The sequence below is a fragment of the Xenopus tropicalis genome, chromosome 2 (genome assembly GCF_000004195.4).
Source record: "Xenopus tropicalis strain Nigerian chromosome 2, UCB_Xtro_10.0, whole genome shotgun sequence".
In the NCBI taxonomy this organism is placed as follows: domain Eukaryota; kingdom Metazoa; phylum Chordata; class Amphibia; order Anura; family Pipidae; genus Xenopus; species Xenopus tropicalis.
In genome coordinates, this window is record NC_030678.2 from 35,143,822 (window position 1) to 35,163,391 (window position 19,570).

Sequence of the window (19,570 nt, forward strand, 5' to 3'; positions counted from 1 at the left end):
AGCAGTTAGAGGCACTATGACCATTGCTTCCATAGAGATAAGAATACAGTTGACTTTATCCATACTGTGAGCAGCTGTTTTTCTTGTCCTGACTGGTGCATTCCCAACTAAACTTATGAGAATATTACCTTGTTTGTGGTGACATTAAGTTGGTGTGGATATGGAACAAAATGGGGGCTGAGGAACACAGTGTTACGTTTTACATCCCCTTGGCCCCCATGCCTGTATAAGTTAGACATTTAGGGCCTTCCTTTGACCTACTAAAGTTTTATAAATAGTGAGGCTGATGTGGATTTTATGATAAACCCATTAGGAGGCAAAATAAGATACTGTATAGACCTGGTTAAAATGAGGGAAAAATACATTTGGAGAAGGAGCATTTAAGGGCTTGTCAGAAGTGCATTGACAGAACAAACCCTTGATTTTGATGGCTTAAAGGAGCATTATACCCCCAGAATGAATACTTAACCACATTAAGTGGCCTCTTAAAGAATCTTACCAAATGGAATATATATTGGTAAATATTGCCCTTTTACATCATTTCCGCTAAGCCACCATTTTGTGATGATCTGTGTGCTCCCTCAGAGACCACCTGACAGGAAATAATGGAAGAGGAACAGGGAGAAGTGTGGGAGTTAAATACAGAACTTTGTCCATGAATTAGCTGATGTGATCTAACATGTATGTGTACACCGTGAATCATATGATCCCAGGCGGCGGCCCTTAGTACTTAAAATGGCATTTTTCTATTTAGGATTTCCCAATGGCACATATTGCTAAAAAAAAGTATTCAGATAAAGCAGGGTTTTACATATGTTTTACAATATATATTTAAAGAGACCTACATTGTTCAGAAGTATAGTTTTCCTTTAATTGGTTGATTGGATATGAGTATAAATACCATGGGGGACTTTTGGCGCCACAAGGAAAGTATATGCCATTCAAAGAACAGGCCCAGAGTGTTGCCCCAGGAAATGGTTGGTACTGGTTTACAGATACAGTCATGGCCAAAATTGTTGGCACCCCAGAAATATTTCCAGAAAGTCAAGTATTTCTCACAGAAAAGTATTGCAGTAACACATGTTTTGCTATACACATGTTTATTCCCTTTGTGTGTATTGGAACAGAACAAAAAAGGGAAGAAAAAAAGTAAATTGGACATAATGTCGCACAAAACTCCAAAAATGGGCTGGACAAAATTATTGGCACCCTTTAAAAATTGTGGATAAATAAGATTGTTTCAAACATGTGATGCTCCTTTAAACTCACCTGGGGCAAGTAACAGGTGTGGGCAATATAAAAATCACACCTGAAAGCAGATAAAAAGGAGTTCACTTAGTCTTTGCATTGTGTGTCTGTGTGTGCCACACTAAGCTTGGACAACAGAAAGAGGAGAAGAGAACTGTCTGAGGACTTGAGAACCAAAATTGTGGAAAAATATCAACAATCTCAAGGTTACAAGTCCATCTCCAGAGATCTAGATTTGCCTTTGTCCACAGTGCGCAACATTATCAAGAAGTTTGCAACCAATGGCTGTAGCTAATTTTCCTGGGCGTGAATGGAAGAGAAAAATTGATGAAAGGTTGCAATGCAGGATAGTCTGGATGGTGGATAAGCAGCCTCAAACAAGTTCCAAAGAAATTCAAGCTGTCCTGCAGGCTCAGAGAGCATCAGTGTCAGTGCGAACTATCCATTGACATTTAAATGAAATGAAACGCTATGGCAGGAGACCCAGGAGGATACAGAGACATAAAAAAGCAAAATTACAGTTTGCCAAAATGTACTTGATTAAGCCACAATCCTTCTGGGAAAACGTCTTGTGGACAGATGAGACCAAGATAGAGCTTTTTGGTAAAGCACATCATTCATTCATACTGTTTACCGAAAATGGAATGAGGCCTACAAAGAAAAGAACACAGTACCTACAGTGAAATATGGTGGAGGTTCAATGATGTTTTGGGGTTGAATTGCTGCCTCTGGCACTGGGTGCCTTGAATGTGTGCAAGGCATCATGAAATCTGAGGATTACCAAAGGATTTTGGGTTGCAGTGTAGAGCCCAGTGTCAGAAAGCTGGGTTTGCGTCAGAGATCTTGGGTCTTCCAGCAGGACAATGACCCCAAACATACGTCAAAAAGCACCCAGAAATGAATGGCAACAAAGCGCTGGAGAGTTCTGAAGTAGCCAGCAATGAGTCAAGATCTAAATCCCATTGAACATCTGTGGAGAGATCTTAAAATTGCTGTTGGGAAAAGGCGCCCTTCTAATAAGAGAGACCTGGAGCAGTTTGCAAAGGAAGAGTGGTCCAAAATTCCCGGTGAGAGGTGTAAGAAGCTTATTGATGGTTATAGGAAGCGACTGATTTCAGTTATTTTTTCCAAAGGATGTGTTACTGCAATACTTTTCTGTGAAAAATACTTGATTTTCTGGAAAAATTTCTGGGGTGCCAACAATTTGGGCCATGACTGTATGCTTTTCCACTGCCTGCTTCATGTACAGTTGGTTTTGCTGCCTGACCTACGTCTGTACTTGCCCTTTTATCCTATCCATCAGGGAGGGACTATATGTGCGTGCATAGAACTGTTCTTGTAGCTGACAGCCCCCTCCTCTTGTTTAACCCCCGGCAGTCATTTGGCAGGGCACCTATTTCCTGCCAGAGATCATTACAGTGGGGGTGTTTGTGGCAGCAAACAGGTTGAGTGTGTGGGTTTCTTCACACATGTTTTGTATTACACAGCCAAGAGGCTGAAAAGGAAAGTCCTAGTGCTGAGAGCTGAAGCAGGTTACAGGCAGGGGTTACACGTAGGTCACATCGCTGACACACTGCAACTGCACTGGGTAAATTTAGACCTAAAGAGGAAACTCAAAGTTTTGCCACAGGCACATTTCCTATTTTTACAGAAATCTGTAGCTTGCCACCAACTAGGCCTGGGAAAGTGGTTACCAGCCTGGTTATATTTCAGTCAAGCAGTGAGAAAGCAGCATCACAGCAGTTCTATCAGATCATCTTCATATCAGTTGCCATATGGTGCTTGTGTTGCATGGGGGGATTCTGAACGTGGTGGGAGCAGATTTTGTCATCACTGTGCCTGCACTAAATTACAGCTGCACGACTGAGATGTAGCAATGCGGCGCGTGGGAGGGTGGCTGGTAATGCTGGAAGAATTTACACCACAAAATCATATGACTGGGTTAGCAAAATGGTCATATGGGGGTTCTTCTGGAAGATGAGGTGGTCTAGTAAGGGATTTGTAGGTAGTGCCATGTCTGCTGCTAATAAAGGATTGGTATGGAGAGTAGTTCCAGTAAGTAATGGTGTAACTGGGCTACTGTGTCTGGGAGATCTTGACAACACAGTCATGCAGATGGGACAATACAGTCATACAGATGTGAATATTTTGGCTGCTCAACTCACCTCCTCCTTGAAATGTTTTACCCAATTGGCTTTACTATTTACGTCTTCAGCAGTGTAGCAGCCATCCAATCACACTATTTAATTACCAAACAATCAAGATGCCTATATTCCAGTTCATAACCCTAGACTGCCCTTTATCATGAGAAGCCACCCTAGACAGCCTAGAAACCTTCTAATTGAAAAGTGGCCAAAACTCTCCTTAATTTAAACCTGGATAATCCACTCAAATTTAACAAGAAATGTAATAGGCATATGGGCACTTTCCTTTTACTGTGTCATCAACCAAACCGCACTATCCCATAAATGTTAGCTTTTGCAACATTCTAAGCAGTGACATTTTTAAAGGTATGAAGACACAATTATTTTGGAATGACACATCCAATACTAAAAATTCTTAGATATTAATTGCAGCCTTTGGATCAGTCTGCACAGGTCTAAATTAATTTAAACATACATACATGTTTGCTCATTTTTTTTTTCTTTAATATCTAAGAATTTTTAGTATTTGATGTGTCATTTCAAAATAATTGTGTCTTCATGAACCTTTAAAAATTTCACTGCTTAGAATGTTGCAAAATCTAAAATTTGGGTACAAGGTTTCTAGGAACTGTGCGACTACATACATACATACAGGTGTTTTGGGGTAAGTAGTCCTAGTGGTAAATGTACTGTATGTATGCTTTCAGCTGCCCCTGGCCTCTAATATTTTATTCTTCATCAGTATAGTTTATTTAATATAGAATATAGTGAATTTTTAAATAGGGTATTACTCATTGTTTATAGTTCTGGGGTTGTAAAGCTGATTCCCAGGCTAATCATGACTTAATCCATTGATGTGGGGTATACCCAGTGCATACCGTTAGGCAAAGGCACATAAAACTGGGACCTACAAGCCCACACACACAGTTCCAGGTCATACTTCTTCACAAAGGTTCATGTAGCATTAAATGGAGTGAAAGATTCAGAGGGTTAACCAAACACTTGGCCCTTTTCTTATGCCTCTACTCTTTGTTTTCCTTTCTCATTATCTTCTCTCCCTCCTCCTCCCCCTTAGATTATTGCTGCGGATTGCAAGCGGGTCACAGTCCTGAAATATTTCCTGGAAGCATTGTGCGGACAAGAAGAGCCTCTGCTGGCATTCAAGGGTGGAAAATATGTGTCAGTGGCACCCGTCCCAGACACCATAGGAAAGGAAACAGGAAGCCCAGAGGGAAACCAAATGGAAGATCAGGTACTGGTTGTAAGCGGGAGACATTGGGGTTTACCCGCTGAGGCACTGGTAGGAAATTTAAGAATAGCGTAAAAATGTGGATTCACTTCTTTGTTTTTAATAACAGCATTCAGTATTCCTAAACTACATCTTTTTTTTCTTTTGTCTCCCAAATGTTCACACCTGTGCTGCTAGACAGTCTATCGTACCTTGGGCAAAGCACCTCTTTTGCCTTACGTCTTCATAACCATTCTTTTTCATATGTCCCTGTCTCTAGTAAATCCATCATCTGCTGCTATTATTTTCATTTCAGTTTTTTTAAAGTAATAATGTGTTGCAGCCGAGACAGAGGGGAGTTGGGGGAGAAGGAGGAGGGGTGTTGAGTTCAGATTGGGGATAAAGTTTGTGGGCGTAGATTGTGATGCAGCTCACAGGGTGAAACAGTGCCTTGCTGACATGTACAGGAAGAGCTGACAGCACCCATCCCTCTGCCCCCTCTGCTGAACCCAATCTACCCCATACATCCTGATTTCATTAAGAAGCTTAGAAATGGTGATTCGACTTATATGTGTGTGTGTATGTATATATATATAATATATCCTAGTCTTTTTTGGCAATCCAAGCGCCTAGCTAAACCAAATCTAAGCCCTTATAACTTTGCAGCACTTTATTGTGTCCTATCCAGAAACCCAGTAATCAGAAAGCTCCAAATTACAGAAAGGGGATTTTGCCATGGAGTCAGCTTTAAGCAAATACTTCCTTTTTCTTTCAAATTAAAAAAAAAATAATGCATTGTACTTGATCATAACTACGCAATTCTATTAGGTTTATTGTTAAAATGTTTTTGCAGACTTAGGGTATGATAATCCAAATTGTGAAATTTATTATTATATCCTACAGAATTAGTTTATTGCTTTTATCATACACAAAAGCCATGAATTTTCTGAAAATGATATCCTTCTAAAGGGTGATGTCACAAGTTTCATCACCCTTTAGGAGGATATCATTTTCAGTAAATTCATGGCTTGTGTGTATGAAAAAAGGAATAAACTAATTCTGTAGGATGTAATAATAGTGATGTAATAACTAGTGCTTAGTGGTGTCATTTGTGTCATGTAACGGATTAAAAAATTGTGTAATATAAGTGTATCCTCAGTTGTAAAAAAAGAGGATATTATTAGCCACCTTAAAGTTCCATAACCTCTATAAAAGTCTTCACCATTGGCTTTGTGCCTTTATAGGGTCATGGAACTCTTTTGTAGCTTATAATATCCTTATATTTTAAATATGGGGTACCTTATTCCCCATATAGTTAACAGAAGTCATTCGCCTGCATGTACCTCAGACTGGTACGATTTTCTGCTAATAGGAGCGCCAGCCTGGCGTATCAGGTAAGTGATCTTAATTACTGGGGGGTCCTAACATTTTGGCAACCCCCCAGTGATTCCACCTTTCTTCTCCTTTAAAGAAACCAATGATCTGACTGGCTTACATAAAAAAAGAAAGTGTTCAATTATGGGCGAGAAAATATTTTCCCACAGGGGCACAAAAAGTGCAGAGGGGCAGAACTTCAAGGGTGCTGTCACCCTTAGATACTGCCAGCATTTCCTTAAATATCACTATGGCGTGTGTTAGTTTGTATCCGTTGTGGTTTCATTAGTTGCTTGGAAATCCACGTGTTCTCACGTTCACTTGAGAGCTGGCTACCCAGACGCACTGAACTTGTGACCTTGCCCTGACACCGGGGCAGCCCCTCCTCCTTTCACTCTCACACACTCGTTTTTATGTTTTTAGTCATTTGGTAACTGAACAGTTCCCCTTTGGTTAGTAGGGGGGTCGCTGGCACCCAGCTTCTTTCACAAGCTGAGCACACACTTTAAATACCCTTCTGACAAGAACTTGACCTTACCAGGAGCTGCATTTAACTTCTGATCTTAACAGGCTCCTACCGCACGTGAGGTGAAACGTACCTCTTTCCAAACCTCTCTTGGACACGGGCTCCCCAGAAAGAAGGAAGTGAGACTGAATGCTGTGTGAGCAGTCTGCCTTCCTCCTTCCCAGGATAATCTTGGGGAAGAAAGGCCTGGCTGACTCGCCTTGGAGGCCTGTGAGACCAGTAGCCTAAGCCACCATCCTTCCTGTGACACCTCGTTGCTAAGCTTTGTTTGGTAACTTGTCTATGGTAACTAGAAACTGCAGCCTGTCTAACCTGCTGCCTTACAGTACTTACTCGGCTTCAGCCTCCGGTTGTCAGGAGTGCTGGGAGTTGTACCAACCAACTAAGTGGAAGATAAATATGCAGTTTTGTGCCAAATTTCACTTAGTCTGATTGCACCTAGGACGACGTAATGGCTCTGGGTGCAGGCACAACAATGAGACCTTTGAAGACTAGGGGCCTGCATTTATCCACAGGCCAAGAATCCGCCCCACAAGGCATTAGCCTAAAACTTTACATTCATTAGATTATGCTCCTCAGTATTCCAATCCCTTATTCAATGCACTGTTCTGCCACCCAGTACAGGTATGGAACCTGGATCTAGGGTTTTCCGGATATGGGATCTTTTCATAATTTGGATCTCCATAGCTTAAGTCTGATAAAAATCATTTAAATATTGAATAAACCCCATAGGATTGTTTTGCCTCTGATAAGGATTAATTATATCTTAGTTGGGATCAAGTACAAGGTTCTGTTTTATTATTACAGAGAAAAGAAAATACATTTTAAAAATTAGAATTATTTGCTTATAATGGAGTCTATGGGAGATGGCCTTTCTGTAATTCAGAACTTTCTTGATAAGGGGTTTTTCGGATAAGTAATCCCATACCTGTATAACCCTCTGCAAGTTTAGTTCTATCAATCCTATTAACGTGCAGAAATTTCTACCATTTTGTGTTTGCATGCCAGTATGACCTTTACCAACCCTCTCTCCAACGCAGACTCTACTGTTCCTAGTTCTCAGGGTGGTGGCCATTCAATGATGAGTGGAAATCATTGAATGCGGGGCATGTAAGCAGGGCTGCACAGATTTGTTGCTAATAGTGAAAAAGTAGAGAAAATTGAGTAGCATTAGCTATTTGTCTAATCCTGCTTTTGGCAGTCTTCTTATTCTACACCTTTTATTGTTTTGCTCACTAGGTTTTTGAAATTTTCCAATGTTTTTGCTCTTGTGAGGAGTCATTAAATGCTGTGCACCTGATCACTTTACAAATATCTCAGTACAGTTACTCAGGACTTAGCCAGGAATACCTGACTAGCTATCTGTGCTTTCTCTTTATCCAAAAACTGGATAATGTGACATAGCATAGACTATATGTTACACTGCCAAATAGTCTGGCAAGCCGTGTGTCCATATTGCTATGATGGCAATCGCCTGTGGCTCCAGCATTTCTGGGTAAATATTGTGCAACTTTACATGTATCGAGCCAACTCATTTTACACTGATTTTTCATGTGCCTGATTGTGTTAAAATGATTGTCATGCAAAGAATTCTATGGAGAATAAAAATCCTTTGAGTACCACATCTGGCCCATGGGCTGCTCACAGTGCTGCTGTAAGAAATAGTCAAAATGAACCAGAGAGCAGATGTTTTAGTATTGTTGTAGAACGCTGCCTGTATGGTATGTAAATATGGGGTCTGTGGGCTTAGCATTTTCTTTCAGAAAGGAAATCAGGTAACACAGGTTAAATCTCTTGCAGGTGACACAATAAATCTCTGTTCCCAGTGACTGGTCATAAAAGATTCTTATCTTTTTTTTGCTTTTAAATAGGATGATGTAGTGATTGAAGAGTATGAAGAGGATTCAGAGCCGGAAAGCAGCGGGGCAGAGCATGATTTCAGAGAACTTCGAGCCAAGAAACAGGAGCTAGCAAGAAAGGTTGAGGAGCAAAAACGTCGTCAGCAGAAGATTCAGGTACCAACATATAATGATGCCACATGAAATTTTGTTCTGTAGTTCCCAGGAACAGAACAGTAACGCATAGCTGCATGTTAAATGTTTTTTTCTGTGTTAACATTTATTGACATTATACAAGGAATTCCAATTAGGGGGACTTTGCAACCAGTGGTGGCTTCCATATAGATGGAATTATGGTCACTAATTGGCATCTTTGTCCACACTTTCAGAATTTGTGCTTGAATTAATTGTTCACACTCCCTGGTGGGTCTGTGTTTAAACTTATAGCAAGCTAGTCATTCCTGTTAATCAGTACAGTAGTAGATAGTGACTGGTTTTGCCTGTACTCAGCCAGTAAAACTGATCACTTGAGAATTTTTCTATTTTTATTTTGTAATTTTTGAATTTATTGCTCTAGTAACTTTATTGGTAATGGACTGGGTGAGCAGGTAAAAATGCTTAAAATTGTCCCCCATTTATTGCTATGCTTATTGTCTGCAGTAGCCAATGAGGAATTCTGAGCAATAGTCATGTCAGGTGATTACTTTTGGAATAAACAGAGAATTGAGTCAAGGGTGTGCCATTACATTGAAACTAATTTTTGAACTGGAAATTTGACTTTTTAGTTTAGAGAGTTCAGTTGCAAATACAGCTACCCCTCTCCACTCAAGTGTGAGTGGCCACAGCATGTTTTGTGCCGGTCCCACACACCCCCATGCACCCCTGATCCCACACTCCAAAACCCAAATACATATAGGTAGGTTAATAAGTTCCTGATTAAACTTGACCCTTCTGTGTATGTTTTAGGTTATTGTTATTGAGGCCTAAGATTGTATGGTGCACTGGGATGTACACTGGTGTTGATCACGAACCTCTTGGATAAACGTGAAAGTTGTGCATAAATAATGGTTAATAAGTAATATAATATATACACAGTGTGACAAGTTGCTTTCTCTTTTTTTCTGGGATAGCTTTTCTGTTTATTTGTGGGATTGTGCACTGCTTTCTCAACATACTTTAAACTTTTTTGAGTTTCCCAATAATAATAGTGTCTGCTCTTGTCCCTCAGTAAGTATTTGCAAGTCTTTGTGGTTGAAAAGGGTATATATATTTTATTCTATGAAACAATTCAGTGATGTGTACTTCCAGGAATAGATACAGAGGCCACAGCCATAATAAAATTTTAGGGACATTACAGTGACCCATTATGAAATGGGAAAACAATGCGTGTCTTATGACTTCTCTTGCCCAGTTAAAGAAAGGGAGCTTCCATGTTTGAGAGAAATGATAAAGTGACGAGGTAATACCAATCAAACACATTAATACTTTTGCACACATATTTTGCTAAGTAATTGTAGACTCTTATTTTCCATTTTGCCATTTAATGTTTTAATCTACCAAGATGTATGATGCTGACTTATATATATATATACGATCAGAAATGGCCTGCTCCACACAGGACTTATGACAAAGTTCTGTTATACACCTAATAAATCACATTATTTTGTCATAAAACCTGTGTGGAGCGGACCATTTCTGATCGACTGCACCCAGGCAATTTAAAGCTTTATTTATCGTGAGTGCCGACCCGTTTAAACTTATATATATATATATATATATATATATATATATATATATATATATGTCCATGGTTCATGACTTTTAATGAACATTTAAAGTGAAAATAAGCCTCACTGGATGAGTTTAATTTCCTTAGACACCATACTTTGTCACTATACTGTTCAAATTGTTTTAAAAAAAGGAGTCAAGTTAATTCGAAATGAAGTTTGTTGCCTTTAGATAGAAGTAGAATTTTATTTACAGAGACAGAATTATAACTAGCCTTTGTATTACTGCTACTAGCATAGTTTATACTCTAAGCAGATGATTATATATATATATATATATATATATATATATAAATAGCTGTAGCAAAGTCAGAATCTGCATCTGTAATGGGAAGGTTAAATTTGTGAGGAATTGGATGCCTGAGGCCTAGTTGATATGTGGGACAATAGGTGCTTCTGGTAAAGAAACTCTTAAAAATGAGAAAGGACCACTTATTGCCCTTTAGATCTGTTGCTGCTCTTTAGTCAATGAAGGCAAAAGTGTCTTTGTAGAAATGAAGCATTTAGTGTACGATGTGATGAAAGCACAGTTTCATACGATCTAATGATTAGGCATAAGGATAATGTGTGAGAATTGTTTGTGCCTCTCATTGTAAAGGTGTTGCAATGTATCGTAATGGGCTTGTGAGCGTCTATGAGCTGATTGCTTAGATGAGCTGCTAAGTTAAACCAAAGGGGAAAAGATATTTGTTCTCAGTCATCCTGCCCCCACCACTTGCAGTGCCCAGGGCCCTTCACTTCCATAATTCTTCATTTTGTAGCCTTGAATCCTTGCCAGACACATCTGCCTTACCATATGCATGAACCCTTCAGACTGTGCAGAGCGGCTTGTAATACAGCTCCGGTAAAAGCCCTTCTGGGACGCAGCACACATGTGTACCCTCAAGCCATTGGCTTCGTGCCCAGAGCCAGTCCGGACACTCACCTTTCATGTACCTAATTGTAGTGGGAGGGAATGTGGAGTTTCAAGAAGTGGAAGCGAGAAATTCCAGTATTCTGGGGCCTGCCCCTGCTGTAGAGATTGCCAGGTTAAGCAGAAGGCTTGGAGCTGGCCCACCGCTGCTGCAGTCATGTTCTGAATAGACAGAGGGCATTGCCATAACCTTGCTAAGCTAATCTTGCTCTCAATTGTTTCAGGACGTAAGCAGCCTCTTCCTAACCCAGTGCTTGTGGACATGGAAGAGGCGCTGATACAGAGCTGTTTTTTTGACAGCTCAGTAAAATCATACGATATTACAGGATACGGTATACTTATGAACCTGGGGAGTAGGAAGTTGTGTACTATTTATAACACAATACCCTGCTGGAAGAGAAATGCCACAGACTTCCCGACTGCCCTGCTACCCTTCGACTGCTCTGTTTCCCTTTACCACCCGCCGTCCAATCTCTGTTCCTATGACTCTCTGTTCTTGGCTCGGGATGAGGTGACCTCTCTCTCAGCCTGTGCATCCTGCAGAGGGGACGTGCAGACAGTCACAGCCTGTACAAAGACGCTCTCGAGCTGTAACAGCAACAGCTTTCTGTCCTCAATGGAAAACCTTGTGTTACTCCTCCCTAGCCCCCCCACAATTTTAGCTGTGAAAACCACGAGTTGCAGTGTAACAACTGCCAAAGCCAGTCATTTTGACTGCAAAATGCTAACTTGTGCCAGTGTTTTGTAAATGTAACATACATTTCATGGTCTTCTGAGACAGGGTCCATACTTAGCCATGAGGTTGACTGAATGGAACCAAAGGGTTTAGTCACTGATGGACAACTAGAGGGCCTCCAAAAGTTACTGAATTTCAGCTTCCCGCATCCAACCAACAGCTGAAGGGTTTGCCATTACTGCTCTGAAGTGTGGTTTTGAATGAGGTGCATTTAAGGGTCTGGTAGCTGAGTTTTCTTATTGATTCCTGCTTCTAATACAAAGGTCTTATACTGAACCTCCATGCACTGAATAGGGCTTGTATTGTAAGATGGGCATATTTTGCCTTCATTTAGTTGCTAGACATTTACTTTCATCATTCTAACAGTACTAGACTTATTATTAAACTTATTTGTTGTACTATTTGTGCAGTTTGATCTCTTAAGTCTGAGTTTTAAGTCATTGTCCTGATCAGTTGAGGAATGTGCTAACTTTATTTCTAATTTGCAGGCTGTCCTGGATGGAAAGACAAGACTCCTGCAATTGGAAATCTGTCCCTTGTTTCTTGTGCCGGACACAAATGGATTTATTAACCACCTTCCTGGCCTTGAGCACCTCTTGTCCTGCCAGATATACATCCTGGTCATACCTCTTATAGGTAAGTGAGAAACAATATGAACTTATCCTTCTTTTAGGAAAGTGAGGAACAGTGCCTTCATACACACGTACCAGGGGTCATTTATAAACACTGGACAAATTTGCTCCTGTGCAGTAATCCATGGCATCCAATCAGATGTTTGCTTTCATTGTTCTTTCTGCAGCTGGCTGGAAAAAAAAACTAATCACTGTTTATCATGGGTTACTGCTCTGGTACAAATATGGCCACTGTTTTTAAATGAGCCCCAACCTCTTCAGCAGGTTTGTGGGAGGATGGACTTTCAAGATGTCTGTCAATCGCATAATTATCCCAATTGTTTGGTGAGTTGGGACCCATTATCCCTTAAAAAAAACTTTGCACTAGGGCCAATAACGTAAAAGTTATGTCACTGCCAGAATTATTGCATTTTAGCATTTACTCTTCCACTGAATGAGGAAATCCATGTAACCTGTAAAAGTTATATCATATATCTGCTACTCTAAGTGGTACACTAACATTGCTGAAATCCTTACATGAGCTCATTTGATCTTTTTATCAAATACGTGTTAATAGAATTATTGATTGCTCCTTTGATTTAAAGTTCTGTAAAGCAGCAGCATGTTTGTAATCAAATGGGAAGTTTTATATATACCACTTCCTTTTTCTGCATAATTCTAATTATTCTATGCCGACTGTTTGTGCTTGTGGCCTTTCCAGCATGACCATAGTTAAACTGCTGGTGATGCTTGTGCTGTTGGTTGGCTGTCCCTGCCTTTGCGTGGCTGTACTATAGCTACTGATGTGATCCAGCGCAGTTGTCTGGCAGGGTAGGGTACAGAGTCACACAGCTGACTGAACAGCTGCTGGAACACACATCCCCTTCATGGCTTTTTCTCCTTATAAAGCCAGCGGTGCAATCTCTGACTGGTTTCAGTTATTGCTACTCTTTCGCCCCTGGCACAAGTATTGGTTTTACTGGGTGGTCTGGCTGCTTCTCTGGATTTGGGAGTTCAATCCCTGACCAAGCGAAGGAGCCCTGTGGCGTATCTGGTGTGTTTGGGTGGGTTTTATAGAGTTGAACGGGCTTTCTTTCCTGTAGGGAATTATGTATTACATGTAACTTCCTGTCATAGAAATATTACTGGCTTCATCTTTTGTGTTCATCTGTTGAGAAACCCACTGCCGTTCTAAATAGGTATGTGAATGGGCCAGTATTACATTATTATTGCTCAAGTATTCACTGAGAAACACTGACTTCACATTTAGAGTTAGTCTCTTTTTTGGGGGGCACAGTAAGTCCAGTAACAACAACACTTTTTAAAAATTTTCATGCATTCAAATATTTTCTATTTTTCTCCACTTGTGTTAAAAAGAATACATGTTTTTCTATACAAAGTAGAGAGATTGGAGACATAACTTCGTTAAATATATTCTTATAGATAGTGTGTAACACAATTATTGGAGAAGAATCAACACAAAATACCCTGTTTTTGGGCCATCTTACAAATGAGCCATCACTGGAGCATGTATTAATTGAACAGTTTTTTTTGCATCTGTCTGGAACTCCATGGCCATTAAGGCCACACACTGATCTGTAGAACAAACTGATCTGTAGATCCATCCTTGTGCTAACTGATTTAGTTCCCCGGTCTGCTCACAGGTTTGCCAATATTGGCTATAGCTATGTTTAAATCACAAGACCCCTCCACCCTCTCTCTCATTTCTCTGCCCATAACACTGGATTAGAATTAAAAATAAAATGGCATAACAAGTGTTTCAATTTATCAAAGGGTGGTGCAGAGTTTACATTTTTATTTGATGGAATAAAAGTTGTGTTACTTGCTCCAGTGTCAGGTTTTTGGTGCAAAGAAGGGATGTTTCCTTTCCAATCATTTTGTTATATACAATGGAAGTTGTTACTTACCTATAATGCAGGGGTCCCCAACCTTTTTTACCCATGAGCAACATTTAAATATAAAAAAAAAGTTGATGAGCAACGCAAGCATGAAAAAGTTGGGGGTGACTAATAAGGGCTGTAAATTGTTTATTTTGTAGCCCCATGTGGACTGACAAACTACCAGAGACTCTGTTTGGCAGTACACATAGTCTTTATGCAACCAAAACTTACCTCAAAGTCAGAAATTCAAAAATAAGAACCTGCTTTGAAGCCACTGGGAGCAACACCCAGGGGTTGGGGTGCAACATGTTACTCACTAGCCACTGGTTGGGGATCACTGCTATAATGTATATAGACGGGCATGTGTCATTTATAGTGGATGAAGCAAGTCCATTTTGTTACATTCTGTAAAAGGTGCCTTTAAAGGGACCGCTTACCTTCTAATATGCTGTAGAGAGATATTTGCAATTTGCAATTGTTCTTAACTTTTTTTTTATTACTAGTGGTTTGAATAAGAGACAGGAAGATAAATAAGGGAGGAACTAAATAGAAAGATAAGTAATGAAAAATAAAAAAATAACAATAGTTTTTGGCTGCTGGCAGCGGCCTCCATTTGAAAGCTAAAATTGGTCAGGCAAATAATTAAAAAACTATACAAAATAAATTAATGAGGACCAAATGAAAGAAATTGGTAAGAATTGTCCATTATTTAATATACTAAAACTTTAATCAAAGGTGAACTACTACTTTAATGTGATGAATACACTTACGTATCCCCCGTCATTTTAAAATGTAAGGATATCAGAGATCACCAAGAGATTACAAGACCATATAAAGGCACACGGCTGCAATCACTGAGGTGACTTCTAATATGCTCATATTTTACAAAAGAGGGTATATTACATTTAATGATGCACAAGTTTAGTAAGTCATGTGACATAAATTACACCACTAAGCACCATGTAAAACTGATGACATCACTAAATCAACAGATGTGCAATGTGGACTTTATTTTCTGGCATATGATAAGTGCTACTGCGGCATGGTACAGAGGTTTCTGTATAGCATTTATACAGCCATAGTTAACGAAGCCCTTTATTGTTACTTGCTTGAGATGCTCTGAAATGTCAAAGTTGCATGACTCTTAACAAGAAACAATTGGTTACTAACCCCTTTCTAAAAATATCCCCATAGGTATTTACTGCAAAATGTAATTTGTCTTCCGTTTACTGCAGTTATCCATGAGCTAGATGGCCTTGCAAAGGGTCAAGAGTTTGATCAGCGCAATGCAGACCATGCACGGGCACTTCAGGAGAAAGCAAGAAAAGCCATTCAGTTCCTGGAGCAAGGTTTTGAGGCTCGTGACCCCTACCTGAGAGCACTTACTAGCCGTGGGAATGAGCTGGACTCCATCGCTTTTCGCAGTGAAGATATCTCTGGACAGAAGGTAGGTCAGGAGGTCTTTTTTTTCAAACTGAAATGTTGCTTGTCCAAACTTGTTAGCATATTTTTGTTGTTGTGGAATTAATGTTGTTATTTTTTTTAGGGTAACAATGATGACCTTATACTATGCTGCTGTTTACATTACTGCAAGGACAAGGCAAAGGAATTCATGCACTCAAGGAAAGGTATGGCCGCCTCGCTGGCACTTCCTCTTACTTCTTGGCACTATAGAAATACCCCATTCTGTTCTGGTCGCCCCAGGTATGCTGATTTGAATAGCTTCAATATCTGGCATTATAGCATGCGATGTATCACCCACTTCTCTCTAACCCATCCTCTTTTGGTAGATTGAGGTAACTTCATTAACTGCCCAGGGCCATCTGTTAGGGGATTAGCCTGTCGCAGATGTCTCTGTGTTTACACAGCAGATTCTGGCTAAGACAGACAGCCACTGGCCTCTGGTTTGTAACAGTGAGGATGGTTTCCAGTGTCATACAGTGACAAGTTTTTCTTTCTGTAAGAAATCTCCCCTAAACTGAAAGCATTTCCTTTACCTGTATCGTGTCTTCTCTCATATGGCATCACGGCATTTCTTTCCTCTTTTCTGTCCAGTTCTGATCTCACTTCCCATCTCTCTCTTGTATTTTTTCTCCTTCATTTAAGATGAACCCATTCGCTTAAGAAGGGAAGTTGTTCTTCTTACTGACGACCGCAACCTCAGAGTAAAGGCTCTGACACGGCATGTCCCTGTCCGTGATATCCCGGCATTCCTCAAGTGGGCCAAAGTGGGGTGAAGCAGATTTCTCTTGGAGAGGAAGAATCCTTGTGTGCAAGAAAATAGAAGAATATACAGTGTGTGACCCAAAGGGGCAAGAGGTCGTTACAGGAAGCCCTGATAAAACAACCAACCTCCCCCTGCCAAACCACACACACATGCGCTCCAGGCTCCAACCCACCATCTGCAATAAACTAAAGCAAAAATGTCCCATCAAGCACCCTCTATCATACGAGCACTGTGAGCTATGTGTTAGTACAGAATGGTGGGGGGAGTACACAATCATGGGGATTGTCTGTGTGTGTTGGATCTTAGTGGTCAGAGGGATGCCGATATAGAGGGGTGAACATTCACAGCAGGAAGTTACTGAAGAACTCTCCCATCCTTTTCTCTTGCCTATGACAAAGCTCCCACTTTGCTCTAGCGAGGCTTGACCCCCATTGGGTTTAACAGAATTGTAGGCCTCACTAGCAGCAAAATGTTATCCTTTGCTTCTCTGCACCCATTTCTAAGAGCCTTTATCTTGTGTTCTTCTATGCTATTTTATAATTACGTTTTTAGTTTATGTTGTGTTTTTTTAATATGCCTTTATATAGTAAGATCATCAAGCTTGATGTATGGGGTAAGAGTGTGGTGAAGAATTTGTAGCTTTTACTCCGCTGCCTTCTAATTTTTATTTTAAGATCTCTGATCTGAGAGATGTATATTGTTTTCTTCATTCCTCTGATTTTAGGCATCTTCTCTTTAGCTTCCTATTAGCTTGTGGTGGGAGAGACTTGGATTGTGTGTTTCCCATTTTGGCAGCCAGAAATATTCCTCGCCCATTGGGTGCAGGGAGACGCTTTGGAGGTGCGGCCATTAGGTAACAGAGATATGGGGCTTTAAAAAGAATAGATTGATGTTCTTCCGCTTCTTGACCGAAAGCAAGCACTGTACACACCAGGTTACACAGATGTTCTCGGCAGGTTTCCCTGGCAGTGAATGAGCTCAGCAGTTTCTGTCATTGCTGGCCAAGACTTGACATCTGAAAATCCTAAAAGTCTTCTTTAGGTCCTGATGTCATCCTTTCCCCTAATTCTTTATAAGATCAGTCTGTGGGGATAAAGGAAGAGAGCAGCCACATGGGCCTAACTACATCCTCTTTGGCCTCCCTGTTTGCTTGACGTTTAACCCTTTATCAAACCCAGAAGATGCTGAAAATGTAAGACCGGCACATTTTGGGCAAGTAAAGGAATTTTAGTGTTCATTGCACAAATACACAAACTGTGTTAATATCTGTCAGGCAGCATTAAAGTGGGGATAGGTCTGATAATATATGAACAGGAGAATGCGTGCTACACAGCTAAGTGGCTTCAACTGTATGTTGTGCTAGGGATAGGGTGGGTATGAAAGAGTTGAAGGTTCATAAAAGTACTCTGAAAAAGTTTTAGTTGTCAAATATGGAGGGTTTTTTGTTGTGTGTGTTTTTTTTTTCCCCGACATTTTCTTGTGTATATAATTTGTGTGCTTCATAAGATAAATAAGAAAAGTCCAGGTGAATTTATGGTGCCATATGTAGATCGTTTTATCTCACCCTTTGATGGCTACTTATACATGAGAAACAATGTTTCTACTATGGAAGAAACAAAATGCTATAGTAATACTGCAGAAAATATATATGTGTGGCTGTTATATTGTCCACCCTTCAAGAGCTTTCCTCTGTATGCGGATTTGCCTATTACTTCACCATTATGAGCATTTCCTGTGTAGTGTTGCACAGACATATAGGTGTGATCCCATACATTGCAATTATCTGTCAACGCTTTAACAGTCCATTACATATATATATTTCCCTATATGATTACTTTTGTTACCATCTAAAGAAATCTATATCCTGTTAAAGTTTGGTTTAGCTTGTGTTTGTGTGCCATGGAGTATTGGGGCACTGTATGTTTGCACAAAGCATACCATCTCTCTATTAGCTGCTATATTATTTGATTTGACTTATGCAAACTTGTAAGATACAGTTAATCCCCTAAGCGCTGACCCTACATGGATGGTGCATCATTATGCTGGTTCATGGCAAGAGTTTCCTTTCTGCAGACTTTCATCTCAAAGCAATTTTTAGGGAAGCGTGATAATGGCACCTTTCATGGATAACCACTAGGTGTTTTGCTCTTACAGCCTTTGGAAAAGTAAACAGCATAGCAGTTCACATATACACAAAAGTGTATAGAATGAGTATGATGTGCAATGCAGTAAGCTGTGCCCTTATACTTTACTTTTACTTTATATTTTACCTTTAAAACTACCCCTTGCCTTAGTACTATATTGTCTTTGTGTATGTCAAATCCATAAGTCTGGTTTGGGGGAAAAAAGAATCCGTTTGATCACAGGTTCAGGTAAAATGTTTTTGGATATGCCGCATGCCTTTATTTTGTAGCAGAATATGTAGCACATGTCCCACCTTAGCACCTCCAAGTGATCCTAATGAATGTATTGCTTAGCCGTCACTGCTAATGTAACAGCTTAGACTTGTGTTTTTGGATGCTCTGTGTTTCTACAATGTATCAAAAAACTCCTGCATAGGGGTGTTGGGGGTGTTAAACCCCTTGCCCTGTAGTGGATATGTGTATTATAGACTGTGCATTGTCACTCATGTTCATACCGTACTTCATAAAGCTTTCTTACTTGGCCGCTGGCTGTACTGGCTGTGGTAGAAGGAACAAGCTCTCAATAAAACTTGTTTTAATATTAATTGTGTCATTCACTGCTCTTTGATTTTAATCTAAATTGTTTATTAACCTTCACACAACCTCTCTACTTCTTGTGCAGGATTTCAGTCTAACAGGACATAGTATTGCAGGAATTGTGAGGAGACCATGGATCAGTTAACTGTCCCTGTATCATTCTTATTGATGGTGAGACTTACCATAGCTTTTGTCTGCAGGAGCAGTAAACTTGTAGCGCTATGGACCTTAAGCACACTTCATGAAGCAGATTTGCTAACCTAAGAGATGTCCTTAGCCTTGCTCTTTGGGTAAAATTCCGTCTACTGTAGATATCA

General features: G+C 40.1%; 1 protein-coding gene across 1 annotated transcript in view; it reads left to right on the plus strand.

Moving 5' to 3' along the window:
• Positions 1 to 19,261, plus strand: part of smg6 (SMG6 nonsense mediated mRNA decay factor) — a 146,654-nt gene extending 127,393 nt beyond the window's left edge. Inside the window, exons 14-19 of the mRNA XM_012957457.3 lie at positions 4,468 to 4,644; positions 8,392 to 8,535; positions 12,283 to 12,430; positions 15,542 to 15,753; positions 15,853 to 15,934; positions 16,413 to 19,261. Coding sequence (XP_012812911.1) covers positions 4,468 to 4,644; positions 8,392 to 8,535; positions 12,283 to 12,430; positions 15,542 to 15,753; positions 15,853 to 15,934; positions 16,413 to 16,543 — 894 coding nt within the window. The 3' untranslated portion in view covers positions 16,544 to 19,261. The remainder of the gene's footprint in view (positions 1 to 4,467; positions 4,645 to 8,391; positions 8,536 to 12,282; positions 12,431 to 15,541; positions 15,754 to 15,852; positions 15,935 to 16,412) is intronic.
• Positions 19,262 to 19,570: the final 309 nt, after the last annotated feature.